The following is a 17,914-nucleotide window of genomic DNA, read 5'->3' on the forward strand; positions in this document are numbered from 1 at the left end:
CGTAGCGACCAGGAAGCTATAAAAGCACGTGCCGTGCAGCTGGCCTCAGCTTCAAGTAGGGAAGCAAGCGCCGGCAGGGGTGCCGGGAGTATGGCTCTGCGACGCAGCGTCTCGTTCCTTCAAGGAACTAGGGTTACATTCGTAACCTTGGGACGTTCCTTTTCAGGAACTCGAGCTGCGTCGAAACGCTTTGGGGAACGATGTGCCTACGCTGCCAGACTTCCAAATCCCTGCCTAGTGTGTATCCGAAGAGCACAGCTAAGACGAGAGAACAGAAGAGCCCGGCGTGGCTCGCATGTCAAGATCGCAAAATCGGACAAATGTGGAGGGCGTGGACCACCCCGCAGCGTTGCAGATGTCCAAGAGGGACACACCTGCTGAGAAGGCATTAGAGGCCGCCATACCCTTAGTAGAGTGAGCCTTGGCCCCCAAAGGAGGGGGAAGACCAGAGGACTCATAGGAGACGTTGATAGCCTCGACTATCCAACGACTAAGGGTCTGCTTGGTGGCAGGAGAACCCTTGTTAGAAGGACCATAGCAAACCAGCAATTGGTCGGATTTTCTCCACAAGGCAGCTCTGTGGACATATGCGTCCAGTGCTCGCACTGGACACATACAGTTTAGCTTCTCTTGGTCTGGCTCCCGAAAGGGAGGAGGACAGAAGGCCTGCAGTACGATAGGTTGTGGTGTAACAGAGGGAACCTTCGGAACATAGCCCGCTCGAGGGTATAAGAATGCTTTGGCCATACCAGGGGCAAAGTCTAAATAAGTAGGGGCCACCGAAAGGGCCTGAAGATCTCCAACTCTCTTTAGTGAGGTGATTGCCAGTAATCGGGCAGTTTTAAGTGTCAGATGTCTATCTGAGATATCTTGTATTGGCTCGAATGGAGCTTTACAAAGAGCCTCTAGGACCACAACCAAATCCCAGGAGGGAACACGGGATCGTACTGGAGGTCTCAGCCTCAGCGCACCGTGGAGGAAACGTGTAACTAGGGGGTGCCTACCCACTGACTGATCATTGAAAGGGACATGGAAAGCAGCTATGGCCGCCACGTACACCTTTAAGGTGGAGTGGGATAACCCTGCAGAGAGCCTGGCTTGTAAAAACTCCAGAACTGTACCAACTGGGCAGTTTGCTGGGTCAAGCTGGCGGTCTCTGCACCATGAAGTGAAGAGCTTCCACTTCAGGGCGTACAGTTTCCTCGTAGAAGGAGCTCTGGATTGGAGTAGGGTCTCAACAACCTCGTTTGAGAGACCAGCTGCTAACAGTTGTTCCCCCTCAGGGGCCACACCCACAGCTTCTACAACTCCGGGCGAGGGTGAATTATCGTGCCCTGCACCTGTGAGAGTAGGTCTGTCCTGATCGGTATCTCCCACGGAGAGCCGTCAAGGAGCGAGACTAGATCTGAGAACCATACTCGGCCCGGCCAGAACGGGGCTACTAGTAGTAGACGGGCCCCGTCCCGGCGTACTCTCGCCAGAACTCCCGGGAGCAGAGCGATAGGGGGAAATGCGTACAGACGAAGCCTCGGCCAGGTCTGTACCATAGCGTCCAGTCCCAGAGGAGCTGGATGAACTAGAGAGAACCAGAGGAGACATTGCGATGTCTCCTGAGTCGCAAAGAGGTCCACCTGGGCTGTGCCAAATACTCTCCATATCTGCTTCACCACCTCGGGGTGAAGCATCCATTCCCTGGGCCTCGGCCCCTGCCTCGACAGTATGTCTGCTCCCACATTCAATCTCCCAGGAATATACACTGCTCTGATCAAGAGGAGTTTGCCCTGGGACCACAGAAGGATCTGGTGTGCCAGCTTGTACAAGGGGCGCGAACGCAGACCCCCCTGGTGATTGATATAAGAGACCACTTATGTGTTGTCGGTGCGCACCAACACATGGTGACCTGGAAATATTTCAATGCTCGATAGACTGCTAGCAACTCTAGGCAATTGATGTGCCATGTCAGATGGCGACCACTCCACAGACCGCGGGCAGGGTGGCCACTCATGACCGCACCCCAACCGGTGAGGGACGCGTCTGTCGCTAGCGTTACACGGCGACAAGGAGCTCCCAGCACTGGGCCCTGATTCAAGAACCAAGGTTTCTTCCACATGTCTAAGGAACGAAGGCACAGCCGCGTGACCTTGATAACTCGAAGTGGATTTCCCCTCGGGGAAAAGCCCTTGGACTTGAGCCACCACTGTAGGGGTCTCATGTGCAGCAGGCCAAAATGTACCACGTTGGACGCAGCTGCCATCAGCCCTAACAATCCCTGGAATTGTTTGACAGTGAGTGACTGGCCTTCTTTGACTCTCTCGACTGATGTGAGGATCGACTCGATCCGAGTAGGAGACAAACGTGCCTGCATCGTGGTCGAATTCCACACTACGCCTAGATAGGTGGTTCTCTGAACTGGATAAAGTACACTCTTCTTGGCGTTAAGTCTCAAACCCAGCTCCCCCATGTGTGCGAGAACGACATCTCGATGTTGAACCGCCATCTGCTCTGATTGAGCTAGGATCAACCAATCGTCGATATAATTTAGAATGCGGATGCCCTGCATATGGAGGGATACTGGTGCCGCATCTACACATTTTGTGAACGTCCGGGGTGAGAGTGCGAGGATAAGGGAAGTACTCGATATTGATAAGCTTTGCCCCCGAAAGCGAACCTCAGAAACTTCCTGTGTTGTGGAAGGATGGATATGTGGAAGTATGCGTCTTTGAGATCTATTGTGACAAACCAGTCCTCGGATCTGATTTGAGCTACAACCTGGTTGACAGTGAGCATTTTGAACTTCAGTGGCATAACTGAGAGGTTTAGATGACATAAGTCTAAGATCGAACGCAACTCCCCATCCTTCTTTGGAACTATGAAATACCGGCTGTAAAATCTGGATTCCCTGTGTAGAGGAGGGACCACCTCGATGGCCTCCTTCCTTAAAAGGGTCTTCAATTTTTGTTCCATAACCAGAGCCTGCAGGAGGCCGACTATTGCCTTTCTACTGTGCGCAGGACCCATTGTGATACATTGGCAGTAGTTTCCACGCTGCTAGCTAATGTACTAAGGGAATCAGTCTCTCGAGACTGATCTCTGGTGTAAGAGGCCCCCGAAGGGGAGGCGAGCATCCCAGCTCCGCTACGCTCACGGGCGGAAATAACTGAGTAGTGCTCGCTGGAGGCTGCTGCACCCTGAAACTCTGGCAGGGTTGGCAGACCCACCTCCCGAGGGCCCCGTGTAATGAGGTGGACACCGCTCTACCCCAGTAGGGGCTGCCCTCTGTAGTCGTGACCGAAATGCGTCATGACTTCCTGGCCGTGGACCTCCCAGCCTTAAGTACTCCAATTCGGATTCGTATTAGGCTGAGAAGTCACTGGCACAGAGCGTTGCTTCAGCCTCTGGTCCCATTTTTCCTTAAGTGGGGAACATGGGCGGAAACGCTCTGTTTGTACGCGGAGGGGGCTGCTCCCACCCAGCAGTCCCTCCAGTACATCTAACTTCATGAGTCAAATAACTGTCATAATATTCCTCAGAATTTAATGAAATCAAACAATCAGACAAGTAAATACAGTCTGGATTGTGATACAATACACATTGAAGTGATATATTGAACTTCTTGAAGTTAGATAACAGTCATTAGATTCCTCAGAATCTAATGTAATCCAAATTCCTCAGAATTTAGTGAAATCAAACAATCAGACAAGTAAATACGGTATAGATTGTGATAAAGTACACATTGAAGTGATAGAACCAACTCCTGCTCATTAGATGGAGTTAAAATAACCAGACACGCGGTCGGGTATGGAAAAATTCACATCAAAACTGAAAATGATGTAATACAGGCGTTGCCTCGACAGCGCGCGAATAGCTTAGTCACACAAACAATATTAATCCCCTCGGAGATTAAATAGCTGCTCACTAACGCTGCCCGTATAATGTTAGGTATAACACTGTTTGTTTTATACTGTGTTTATGCAACTTTATGTTTGTGCAACTACAAGCTCGCCGACGCCCTCCGTGTCAATCTACTCGGAGAAAGAAAGGCAGAGTGTCAAGCCCAACGCTCGGGGGGAAGAACCGAAGCTCGGGCTTCCAAACCCCGGAATCAGAAAGATCTGGTGGGTACGGTAGGAGATAAGGACCCCCTCGAGAGCCGACTCAGCGTGCTTCGATCCCAGGCAAGCCACGCACAAACTGTGTGTATCCCCACTTGTAATATAGCGAGGGCAGGGAGGAACACACAATCTATAACGTGGCTTGGAATCGCCTTCAATATGTTGGTCTTTGCTTTTACTTTTGGCATATTGAGCTGCTTTAGCGATCTTTTAATGTCTAAGGGACAGACAACAATAAATAGAACCAACGGGACAGACTTTAACATGCACACACAGAGTGCTTGCTGACAGAGAAAAAGCTGAGGCCAGCTGCACGGCACGTGCTTTTATAGCTTCCTGGTCGCTACGTCACCCCGCCCATGACGTCACGCCTTTCCGATGGACTGATTGCATACGATGTTCAGAGTCTCGTCAGGGACATTCCCCAAAGCGTTTCGACGCAGCTCGAGTTCCTGAAAAGGAACCTGTTATTGTAGTATAACAGTAATATTATTATAGTTTTTTATAATTAATGACAGAATTTTCATTTTTGGGTGAACTATCCCTTTAACCTTTCTGATGCATTAGGGTCCTACTGCTTGAAATACTGGCTAAACAAATTTTTTTTTTTGACATTTTGTGAATAATTTACATTTAGAGTCATGAATGTGCATGCAAAGTTTTGACAAATAAAGTAGATGTGCTTTGGAAAGGCCAAACAAATCAGGGTTATTATAGCTAAAAAAGACTAAAGATAATTTCCAAAACCTTTTTTTACTTGAAATAAAATAAACTTTAACTGAAATAAAATATCAATGAAATACTTATTTAAAAAAAAAAGTTATTTTATTTGCAGCATCATTTCAGATTTTCATTTATTTTACCTAAAAATATTTTTTAGCTTACTGAAATATTTAAAATTAGTAATGAAGTGTATGAATGAAGTGATTCGAACCTATCGCTGTTTTCTTTTCTCGTTCCAGTTTTTCACAAGTTCATCAAACAACCGCAGTAAGAAGAATATTTCATCAAGCACGGTGAGTAATGGCTTCTCCTGTTATTGTTACTTGCACCTCTTGCCATATGTACAGTTTATCTATCTATGTCGCTGATGAGGGATTCACATGTGATAAATGCAGGGAAATAGTTAGGCTGACAGAGAAGATTTCAGAATTTGAGACACGCATACAAACTTTAATTGAAGAATGTCAGGGCTCTAGATACGGCTTTGGATGCCTCTAGATCAGGGATTCCTGTACATTGTTCGGTTCCGGAAACAGAGCCCCTGCAGCAGGGCAACTGGGTGACGGTGAGGCAGCGTAGTCCAGGGTCAAAACACCACTTTTCTGTTCTGATCAAAACATTAAACAGGTTCTCCCCACTCAGTGATGCACCCACTGAGAAACCTGATGAAAGTGCTCTAGTTATTGGTGATTCTATTGTACAGAACGTGAATATAAAGACACCGGCCACCATAGTCAAATGTTTACTGGGAGCCAGAGCGCCTGACATCTTGGCAAATTTAAAAGTGCTGGCTAATGCTAAACGTAAATTCAGTAAGATTGTTATTCATGCCGGCGCTAATGATGTTCGACTTCGCCAGTCGGAGATCACTAAAAATAACATTAAAGAGGTCTGTGAACTTGCAAGCACGATATCAGACACTGTAATATGCTCTGGTCCCCTCCCTGCTTACCGTGGTGATGAGATGCATAGCAGATTGTCATCACTCAATGGCTGGATGTCTAAGTGGTGCCCACAGAATAACATAGGTTTCATAGACAATTGGACGAGCTTTTGGGGCAGACCTGACCTGTTTAAAAGAGATGGTCTTCATCCCTCCTGGGGTGGCGCCACTCTTCTCTCTAGAAATATGGCAAATAGTCTTAGTATTTATAGTTGACTAACTGGGGCCCAGGTCAGGAAGCAGACAGACTGGCAAAACCGACCATCTGCTAGCCGCCTCCCGTCACAGAGGTCAGTTAATTCTCAGCACATAGAGACTTTTTCACCTAGATATCACACTATAGAGACTGTGTCTGTTCCCCGAACTAGAAAAAACAAAAAACGTCCAAACCAAGTTAAGATTAACAATTTAATTGAGGTTCAACAAATAAAAAACAGAAGCAATATGGATAAACAAATGATAAAGCTTGGCTTATTGAATATCAGATCCCTTTCTACGAAAACACTTTTTGGTGCTTCATATAACATTATCCAGAGAAACAAATGTTAATGATAAATCCCCTGCTATGTTTGTACTGGCTACTGTATACAGGCCACCAGGGCACCTTACAGACTTTATTAAAGAGTTTGGTGATTTTACATCCGAGTTAGTTCTGGCTGCAGATGGGGTTAGACAACATGTTTCAGGACCTACTCATTATCGAAATCAAACTCTAGATTTAATACTGTCACATGGAATTGATGTTGATGGTGTTGAAATTATTCAGCCAAGTGATGATATCTCAGATCATTATTTAGTTCTGTGCAAACTTCATATAGCCAAAATTGTAAATTCTACTTCTTGTTACAAGTATGGAAGAACCATCACTTCTAACACAAAATACTGCTTTTTAAGTTATCTTCCTGATGTATCCAAATTCCTTAGCATATCCAAAACCTCAGAACAACTTGATGATGTAACAGAAACTATGGAATCTCTCTTTTCTAGCACTTTAAATAAAGTTGCTCCTTTACGCTTAAGGAAGGTAAAGGAAAACAGTTTGACACCATGGTATAATGAGCATACTCGCACCCTAAAGAGAGCAGCCCGAAAAATGGAGCGCAGCTGGAGGAAAACCAAACTAGAGGTATTTCGTATTGCTTGGCGGGAAAGTAACATATCCTACAGAAAAGCATTAAAAACTGCTAGATCCGATTACCTTTCTTCTCTTTTAGAAGAAAACAAACATAACCCCAGGTATTTATTCAATACAGTGGCTAAATTAACGAAAAATAAAGCATCAACAAGTATTGACATTTCCCAACACCACAGCAGTAATGACTTTATGAACTACTTTACTTCTAAAATCGATACTATTTGAGATAAAATTGCAACCATTCAGCCGTCAGCTACAGTATCACATCAGACAGTGCACTATAGACCCCCTGAGGAACAGTTCCACTCATTCTCTACTATAGGAGAGGAAGAATTGTATAAACTTGTTAAATCATCTAAACCAACAACATGTATGTTAGACCCTATACCATCTAAGCTCCTAAAAGAGGTGCTTCCAGAAGTCATAGATCCTCTTCTGACTATTATTAATTCCTAATTGTCATTAGGATATGTCCCCAAAACCTTCAAAATGGCTGTTATTAAGCCTCTCATCAAAAAACCACAACTTGACCCCAAAGAACTAGTTAATTATAGACCAATCTCGAATCTACCTTTTCTGTCCAAGATATTAGAAAAGGTGGTATCCTCACAATTACATTCCTTCTTAGAGAAAAAATGGTATATGTGAGGATTTCCAGTCAGGATTTAGACCGTATCATAGTACTGAGACTGCTCTCCTTAGAGTTACAAATGATCTGCTCTTATCATCTGATTGTGGGTGTATCTCTCTATTAGTTTTATTGGATCTTAGTGCTGCGTTTGACACAATTGACCACAACATTCTTTTGTATAGACTTGAACACTTTGTTGGCATCAGTGGAAGTGCATTAGCATGGTTTAAATCGTACTTATATGACCGCCATCAGTTCGTAGCAGTGAATGAAGATGTATCCTATCGATCACAAGTGCAGTATGGAGTACCTCAAGGCTCAGTACTAGGGCCGCTACTCTTCACGCTTTATATGTTACCCTTGGGAGATATCATCAGGAAACATGGTGTTAGCTTTCACTGTTATGCTGATGATACTCAGCTCTATATTTCTTCGCAGCTTGGTGAAACACACCAATTTGAAAAACTAATGGATTGCATAGTCGATATAAAAAACTGGATGACGAGTAATTTCTTACTGCTAAATTCTGAAAAAACAGAGGTGTTAATTATAGGACCTAAAAACTCCGCTTGTAATAACCTAGAACACTGTCTAAGACTTGATGGTTGCTCTGTCAATTCTTCATCATCAGTTAGGAACCTAGGTGTGCTATTTGATCGCAATCTTTCCTTAGAAAGCCACGTTTCTAGCATTTGTAAAACTGCATTTTTCCATCTCAAAAATATATCTAAATTACGGCCTATGCTCTCAATGTCAAATGCAGAAATGTTAATCCATGCATTTATAACCTCAAGGTTAGATTATTGTAATGCTTTATTGGGTGGTTGTTCTGCACGCTTAGTAAACAAACTACAGCTAGTCCAAAATGCAGCAGCAAGAGTTCTTACTAGAACCAGGAAGTATGACCATATTAGCCCGGTCCTGTCAACACTGCACTGGCTCCCTATCAAGCATGGTATAGATTTTAAAATATTGCTTATTACTTATAATGGTTTAGCACCTCAGTATTTGAATGAGCTCCTTTTACATTATAATCCTCTACGTCCGCTACGTTCTCAAAACTCAGGCAATTTGATAATACCTAGAATATCAAAATCAACAGCGGGCGGCAGATCCTTTTCCTATTTGGTACCTAAACTCTGGAATAACCTACCTAACATTGTTCGGGAGGCAGACACACTCTGCAGTTTGAAAGGTGACTTTGACTTGACTTTGACTTTGAAAAATTAAAACAATATAGACATATTTAATAAAAAAAATTAAATGACAAAAAAATTACTAAAATAAACAAAAAAAAAATAGTAATAATAAAAAAATCATAAACCTAAAATTGTATTTCAATGATACTAAAATAACCCTTGTATTAATTTTGTTTTTAACACTCACAGTCAAGACACTTACGATTGCAATTCGAAAATGCACTCGTAAGTGTCTTGGCTGTGAGTGTTAATACATTTAAGAAAAATAGCATTTAAATTATCATTTTGCCACAGTTTTTGCTTGAACATGTTATACATATCTAATCATTTCTGTAATACATTTTCATTTTAATTTTGCAACTTATAAAGCGTTAAAATTAGTATTCATTTTACATATTAAAACTGGTGTATGAAATGGCAAATGAAAATTATGTAATTTTGGGAGCCCGGAGTAGCATCGACATCCAAACTATAGAATCTGACAAATGTCTGCGGAAAGGACCAACCTGCCGCATCACACACTTGCTGCAAGGGCGCACCTCTTGCTCAAGCCATTGAAGATGCAACCCAACTGGTTGAATGGGCACTAACTCCTAGAGGCGAAGTTTGACCACGCGCCTCGTAGGCTAGGGCAATAGCAACCCTCACCCAATGTGAAACTGTTTGCCTGGTGGCAGCCGCACCCCTGACTGCGGCCCCCACGGCATATGAAAAGCTGCTCTGACTTACGCCACTGGCTAGTGCGGTGGAAGTAAATCTGAAGAGCACATACTGGACACAGTAAGTGAAGTCTCTTCTGCTCCGGTGTTGTAAATGGCGGAGGACAGAAGACTTTGGAAATTAGTAGGATGGACATCCAAACTATAGAACCTGACAAATGTGTGCGGAGAGGACCAACCTGCCGCATCACACACTTGAGCAGGAACATCCCTCACCCAATGTGAAACTGTTTGCCTGGAGGCAGCCCATAAGAAAAACCATCTTTAGAGTCAGAAGCCTGGCAGGCGCTGATTCTAATGGTTCGAATGGGGGGCCAGCCAACCCTTCGAGCACTATGGCTAAATCCCATGAAGGGACCGTAGCTCTAGTGGGTGGCCTCAACCGCTTAGCCCCACGAATGAAGCGGGCGACTAGAGGGTGCTTTCCAACAGAAACCCCATCAATCAGAACGTGGCAAGCCGAAATAGCGGCCACATAGGTTCTGAGAGTACTAGGGCCTGTGCCTGAGGACAATTTCTCTTGCAGAAATTCCAGTACTGAAACAATTTGGCAGTGAGCTGGGTCTGCATGGTGTGTCATGCACCAGCCCTCAAAAACACTCCATATGAGGGCATAAGTTCTTTTAGTGGAGGGAGTCCTAGCACTTAGAATAGTCTCTATTACTGTGGCTGGAAGGCCAGCATCTGTGGTTGGTCCCCTCAGGGGCCAGACGTGAAGGTTCCAGAGCTCAGGCCGGGGATGAAATACTGTCCCCTGTGCCTGAGAGAGAAGATCTCTCCTGACTGGAATCGCCCAAGGTGAGCCATCGAGGAGGGATATTAGATCTGGGAACCAAACTCCGGTCGGCCAACGGGACGCTATCAGTAAGAGGCGAGACCCCTGTCGACGGACCTTGGCCAGGACTCCCGGGAGCAGAGCAATCGGAGAAAAGGCGTAAAGACGCAGTCTTGGCCACGCATGGGCCATAGCGTCCAGACCCAGGGGAGCTGGATGAGTCAAAGAGATGTAGAGGGGACATTGTGCCATCTCCTGTGAAGCACAGAGGTCCACTTCTGCTACTTGAATCTTTCCCAGATTTGACTACTTAGGGGTGGAGTTTCCATTTCCCGTGTTTCACAGCTTGTCTGGACAGCAAGTCTACTCCCACATTCATATGCCCAGGAATGTAAATCGCCCTGAGGGACAGGAACTTGTCCTATGCCCAAAGCAGAACCTGGTGCGCTAACTCATTCGAGCGGCGCGACTGCAGTCTGCTCTGGCGATTTATTTAAGAGTCTACAGATGTGTTGTCCACCCGCACTAGGACATGGTAGCCTCTCAACTGCTGGAGGAAGTATTTCAGGGCCAGAAATACAGTCTTCATTTCGAGGCAATTGATGTGCCAATTCGAGAAGATGACCTCTCCAGATCCCTTGGGCTGGACAGCCAACTAAGGCCGCTCCCCAGCCCATGAGGGAAGCGTCTGTCATTAGCATCTTGCGATGACAACATGGACCTAGAGTGGGACCCAAAGTCAGAGACCGGGGTCTGAACCACATAGATAGGGTACGAAGCCCCTGGCGCGTAACCCTTAATTGCCCATGGGGATTGGCCCTTGGATGAAATCCCCTGGCTCTGAGCCACAACTGAAACGGTCTCATGTGCAGGAGGCCCAAAGGTATTACCGTGGATGCAGCTGCCATGAGACCTAAAACCTTCTGAAAGTGATGAACAGTGACTTTCTGGCCTAGCTTGATGTTATTTAGGGTGTTTAGAATGGATTTGATGCATGCAGGAGACAGCTGTGCCTGCATTATGATCAAATCCCATACCACACCCAAATACGCTGTCCTCTGAGCCGGAGAGAGAACGCTTTTCTTGCCGTTGAGTCTCAACCCCAGAGATTCGAGATGAGCTAGGACGACATGCTGATGTCGAAGCGCAAGCCCTTGAGACTGGGTCAGATTCAGCCAGTCGTTTATATACATTTTAAATGTGGATGCCCTGGAGTCGTAGAGGAGCCAGAGCTGCATCCATGAATTTCGTATAAGTGCGGGATGACAAAGCTAGGCCGAATGGAAGAACCTGACACTGGTAAGCTTCGCCCCCGAAAGCGAACCTCAGGAACCTTCTAAGTTGTGGCAATATTTCAAAATGAAAATACACGTCCATAGATCTGTGATTGGACGCAGCCCCCCGTCTTTCTTGGGAATCAAGAAATACAGACTGTAGTAGCCTGACTCTCTGTCTGGCAGGGGAACACATTCTATGGCCCCTTTGACCAGCAGAGTCTGTGATTCCTGTGTCAACAGATATGCAAGTGCCGGTTTCACAGAGATGGAGACCATGCTGTTGAAACGCAGAAGACGATGTGCAAACTGAATCCCGTAGCCCTTCACTCCAGTTCTTTTGACTCATGGGGAGATATTTGGCAGTAGCTTCCACGCTGCCAGCTTCTCCAAAAAGAGCACTTAATTGTGACACTTTGTTTGTTGTGTGTGTGTGTGGGGGGGGTTAAGATATCTGGTGTCCTGAAACGTGGCAGGAAGCAACAGAGCATGTATCATTTTACTGGAGGCCACTGCCCCCCGAAACACCGGTGGTGGCGGAGGTTGTTCAGTGATCCCCTAAGGGTGCCAGGGAGGAGCCTTATACTTCTGATAGAATTTTCCAGGGCCCTCCCTGAGGGGACACACCCTTTGTCCTGGGCACAGCTTAAGGCCCTTGCTTTGGTCGTAATGACTGTACTTTAGTCCAGATCCATCTGCGGCTGCCAAGTGCTACAAGCTGCTCCCCAGTCTTATGAGGGGGCGCACAACTCGCCACACTCTCTGTGAACCTCCTACCCCAGAGGAGCTGGATCAAGTCGGGACTGTTTATTTATTTATTTCTTGACAGTCCCGACACTTGAGCACAGTGAGTGAGAAACATATTAAAGGTCTCCTCCTGGCACTCAGACTTATTTCTTTAAACTAATACTTTCATCAGCGTGACACACACACACAATGCGGTCTCTGAAGACAAAGAAACCTGAGGATGTTTCCGTTTCACGTCTATTTATAACCTGCAGCTGCACGTTATCAGTGACGTCACATGCCGAGGTTATGTAAGCCAATTCTTGGCGTGTTTGACACACGTGCTTCACAACCGGTCGAACCAAGAATGTTCTCATTAGCGCTATTGAGCGCAGCATCGAGAGTAGCTTTTGAAAGGGAACTCTCTTGAAACTGAGAAAACCACAACAGGATGCATCAGTGTGTTCATGTCAGTCTGGAGGGCCTGAGCAACACATTTAATTAGTTTCCAGATGTTTCATTCTATCACACATTAAAGCATATAAATCATTATAAGAGACATTCTGTCAAAAATAAAAGAGATACTAACATCAATCACTGTCTCATAGGAGCGCATATTAACAAGCGGCTACAATTAGCCTACAGCGCACACACAACTATAGAGCGTACAAAAGATTAATTAATTAATTAATTAATTAATTAATTAGACCGTATTAAAATTAGAAATTAAAGCTGTTATACACTTACTAAGCAGTCTTCGTTTGGTTTTATTTTTTGTGTATTTTGAATTTGTACGTATTTTAGCATATTCTAAAATTAACGTTTATTTATTCTAAAATTAACTTTTAAATGACTTGTTTGCCACTTACTAGTTAACAAAAACAAAAAATTATTGCTTCATTATTAATACAGTTTTTTTTCCAAGTATACTAACCATTAAAATTAAATAAACTACTTTTATACAGGAAATCATAAATGTAAATATTTATATACACTGACGTCACGTCACGTCACGTCACGCAAGCGTGTAAGCTCAGGTGAGACAGAGGCTGGAATGTTATTATTTACCTGAAATTAATGCGATACTACAGAGAGAGAACACAGGATTTAAGCTTTGAAAGTCGAGGTAAGATCCTTTATTTCGACCTGAAGGGCATTTATTAACGTACGTCACAAAAGTGCATCCAGTCGGTTTTTCAAGTGAACGAATTAATCAGAAACAAGGCAGAAATAGTTTCTCTAATGATGTTTAATTTGTCAGGTGTCATGGGGTCATGGATGCTGATTTGGATTCTGTGTGCCACCGTCACTCTGAGTGAGTCTGCTGTTATGAACTATGTCATGTCATGTAATATTACTTTAAAGACGAAGCTAAGCTTGTTGTTGTTGTTGTTTTCGGTTTTCTGGGTAGTCGAAGAAAACCTTTGTTCAAGCAAACATGGGAATTATTTCTACACAAAAAATACTCTCTCAGAAGGTACAAAAGTTGTCACTGGGGCACTATCTTTCTAAAAGGTTTTAATATGTACACTTTACTTACTAATATGTGCACTTAATGGTACCAAAATAAATCCTTTAGAAAAGGTAGCCTACTGTTCCAGTGACAGCTTTTGGACCTTTATTTCTGAGGGTGAATGTATAAACAATGTAGTACAGAAAACAATGAAAATCCAAATGCTATTGAAATATTTTATTGCATTTTCTAAAATATATTTTACATGTAACATAAAAAAACTGATATTTTTCACCAATATTCAGTTCTTTGGATTGACAAACTCCTATCAATCTGAGATAATTAGAAATATCAGCCCAACAAAAAAAATAAACAAGGGGTTTTCATTTACTTTAAGTTTGTTGAAGTTTTACCTCCTAAAAAAAAACATAAAGTTTTAATTAAAATGGAAACATAACATAATAAGTAACTGGATTCGCACTCAAGCCTTAGTTACTAAAATCATAATATTTTTTCAATAACTTTCATCAGTGCCTGTGTGTCTTCATGGAGCAATATCGGTCCGTTTTAAAACCGGACGGCCTCTGTATGTTGCACTCGGCCAAACTCTTGTTCTGGAAGCCATATATGAGAAGGATCCAGGCGACAAGATAGACATGGTGACGTGGGATCGCGAGAGAGGAACAGACACTGTCAGACTGTCACATGGAAACAGAATATCTTTAGAGAATGGAGATGCACTTCTGCGGGTCACTGATGTTGCAGAAGGGGACTTTGCGATCTACAAGGTCACCGTTACAGACAGTAATGGATACCAGCAGCACGACTCCATAGAAGTGCGAAAGATTGGTAAATAAGTTATATTTTAACTATGCCTATGTTGTTTTACGTCTGACATGTGCACCGGCTGTTTTGAATATTTTCTTCACATGCAAAGCTATTTAAATATGTAAAACCAGTTGGACTAGTCTGCTTTTCTTACAAACTTTTTCTTTTCTTTTCAGTGGAACCTTTAAAGGCGTCAATTACACATGTGCTGGAGTGTGTTGTAGATAATCATGGCATGACGCAGTGGGACAGCCCTCAGTTTTCATGGCTGGTTGATGGGGTTACAATAATCAATCAAACCGCTCTGTTAGCAGATGGCAGTAGACTAGACATCTCTGAGGTTAAAGGCGTTAACTACACCTGCATCATCAAGAGCAGCCTGGGGATAGTGACTACACATTATCAAATACCAGAAGGTATTGTTTAATGCTAAGAATTCATGGTCATGTTTTTAATTTTTAGAGGTAATTGTCCCATGTTGATGTGATTTTTCACCCTAAAATGTTCACCACACCATGCCAAAAACATCAAGAGAAAAAAAAAATAGGAAAGACTTGTCCCATAAGTTAACACAAGTTAATACATTAACCAAAATCAAATACCAATGAGCAATTCATTTGTTACAGAGTTTATTAATTAATAACAGTGTTGGGGAAATTTATTTTTAAAAGTAATGCATTACAATATCGCAAAAGTAACTAATTATGTAATGTTTGTGGAAATGAAATACCTTTGTGGAACTTTTTATTGAAGGTACTGTAATGCATCATATTACATTTTTGTTACTTTGTCTTATTTGTTTTTAATTTAAAATAATGTAAAACCACTTTCATTCCAGAAAAGAAATGCATAAGCCTCACGCTGAAGGAAATGTAAATTAGTGCGCACAGATCAAACAAACCTCTGATATTTTCGGAGTAATGCATTAAAAAGTAATGCATTACTTTACTAGTTACTTGAAAAAAATCTGATTGCGTATTTGAAATGCGTGACTAATAATACAACTTCATTTTTAGTATATTTGTTTTTGTTCAGTTCCTTACTGTAAATAATATTAACAAATAACTTTTTGTTTTTAACGCTCATGTTATGTTCTGGTCATTTTGACCTGAGAGGAGCATGCAATGTTATTGATTAGGACTAAATTTTGAAATTAACTAAGATTAATAAATGCTTTTTTCATTGATATTTAATCGTAACTTATGTTATTAACAAATGAAATATTGTAAAGTGTTGACCATTTTCAAAGGCTTTTCATCAAAACTTTTGCAATTCATATTCATGAGACAAACCTTTGTTGATTCATCATAACTAGCTCATCTGTACAACTATGCACTTTTTAATAGCGGAGCATAGAACAGTTTTACTTTGTAAACTTTCCTCAAATCTTCCTCAAATTTTTTGGTGTTGACGAGCAAAAGTTATTAAACATTTTCAATATGCCAAACTATTCACATGTACCAATTTGAAACAGTACTGGTAAAAAAGAATAAAGGGTTAAATCTTCTTATAACCTCAGACCTGCTTGCCATTAAATCACAGTTCTGCTGTTCAATCATTTTTAAAGGGGTCATGAGGATTTTTTGTTAATATATAATTTTTTATATGTTCCTTGAGGTTTGCTTATAATATTAATAAGGTTTTTACACAATAAATAAACAAATCTGTAGAATAAATGAATCTTTTCAACCCTCAATCTGAACCTCTCTCAGAAACAGGCTTTTTTTTTAAAGGGGCGGGTCCTTTAAGGCTTCTTAGTATTTGGCCACTGTTATGATTGGCTAAGGTCATTGCATAGGAAACAGTATCAGTGCCGCCTCACCATTGCATGTTTTGATTGCTTTGACAAAATAATCAATATAAAACCAATGCATTACGTACAGTTTGTGATTGAGCTGTTTAATGATGAAGACATTTTAAGTTCTGAAACTTGTGGGATGTAATAGCTACAAAGACCTCTTCTGTATCAAAAGATCACAGGTAATTTGGTTTCTCATGTCATGACTCCTTTAAATAATGCTAAACGCAGTGCACATGAAATCACTGCTGTGTTTGAGGCTATAATCGTTGCTTGGGCTATGTCTCGAGATGTAAATGGTTTCTTTAAGTGTCTGTAAGTGGATTTCTAAAGTAATGTAAGCCAGCATGTTTACAGCTGCTTTTAATGTGTTTTGTGTTTGACTCCGAATCGTCAGAGTCTCAGCCCTGTTGTGCAGCAGTGATTGCAGCTTCAGTCATAACAGCAATAATAATAACACTTGTGGCTGGGTAAGACCTCTCTTCTACAATATATATCTCATTTAGGACTGGGTGAAATACCTGTGTATCAAATATTCCCAACAGATCTGAGAGTATTTGTATACACTGTATGTGACCCTGGACCACAAAAGCAGTCATAAGGGTACATTTTTCAAAAATGTCGATTTATTTATAATATATAAGCTGAATAAATAAGCTTTCCATTGATGTATTGTTTGTTATGATAGGACAATATTTGACTGAGATTCAACTATTTGAAAAATCTGGAATCTGATGGTACAAAAAAAAAAAATAATCTAAATATTGAGAAAAATCACCTTTAAAGTTGTCTAAATGAATTCTTAGCAATGCATATTACTATTCAAAAATAAAGTTTGAATATATTTACAGTAGGAAATTTACAAAATATCTTCATGGAACATGATTTTTGGCATGAAGAAAGAAAAATCTATCATTTCAACCCATACAATGTATTTTTGGCTATTGCTGCAAATATACCCTAGAGACTTAGGTTTCTGTGCTCCAGGGACACATATACCTTTTATCACATATTTAAATGCAGCTTTTATTTTTCCACTCAAGTTTCTTAAATCTATTAGATTACTTTCATGATAGCGTTGTTTGATTTAATATCATCTCTGATGCAGACTTCAGTAGCAAACTGTGTCAAAGTTGGCAACTTTGATCTTTGATTGAACTTTTGTAATATGTTAAAAAGTAGCAGAACATTTGCGTATAACTCAGAATGTATATGTATGAATGTTGAGATGCATCAAATGTTGGTAAAAGGCTGAACAATCTTAGTCTTTTGACAAACTTTTTTCTTTTTTTACAGGTTCATTGTGATGAAGAAATGCAAGAACAGTTCCATCCTTTAGCCAACACTGTACACTCACAACTTTTCTTTTATAGTTTTATTGAGACAATTTACTTTTTTAAATGTATTTTACTTAAGTACTGTTTGACATCACATTATATGCTTTTCTCTCTTTTTTATGACGTTTATTAGAATAGCAGAAAAAAATTTCTGGCACATATACTGTACGTATCTCACAAACAGATTTCAGCTTCCAGGTTTAAATGTTCTCTTTTTTTTTTGCTGTTTCTCTGCAGTTTTTCCATTTGTTATTGTTCTAT

The 17,914-nt window shown here is 41.9% G+C and overlaps 1 protein-coding gene across 1 annotated transcript; it reads left to right on the forward strand.

Moving 5' to 3' along the window:
• Positions 1-13,269: 13,269 nt before the first annotated feature.
• Positions 13,270-17,912, forward strand: LOC132157879 (uncharacterized). The gene is made up of 5 exons (XM_059567142.1): positions 13,270-13,363; positions 13,499-13,552; positions 14,222-14,539; positions 14,695-14,934; positions 17,613-17,912. The coding sequence occupies exons 1-5, from the start codon at positions 13,315-13,317 to the stop codon at positions 17,621-17,623; spliced, it is 672 nt and encodes a 223-aa protein (XP_059423125.1). The 5' UTR covers positions 13,270-13,314; the 3' UTR covers positions 17,624-17,912.
• Positions 17,913-17,914: the final 2 nt, after the last annotated feature.

The sequence above is a fragment of the Carassius carassius genome, chromosome 15, assembly GCF_963082965.1.
Source record: "Carassius carassius chromosome 15, fCarCar2.1, whole genome shotgun sequence".
NCBI lineage: Eukaryota > Metazoa > Chordata > Actinopteri > Cypriniformes > Cyprinidae > Carassius > Carassius carassius.

Coding starts and splice junctions, on each gene's coding strand:
- LOC132157879 (XM_059567142.1), top strand. CDS start 13,315: ATGCGATACTACAGAGAGAGAACACAGGATTTAAGCTTTGAAAGTCGA. Junction 13,364..13,498: donor TTTAAGCTTTGAAAGTCGAG/GTAAGATCCTTT, acceptor TTAATTTGTCAG/GTGTCATGGGGTCATGGATG. Junction 14,540..14,694: donor CATAGAAGTGCGAAAGATTG/GTAAATAAGTTA, acceptor TTTTCTTTTCAG/TGGAACCTTTAAAGGCGTCA.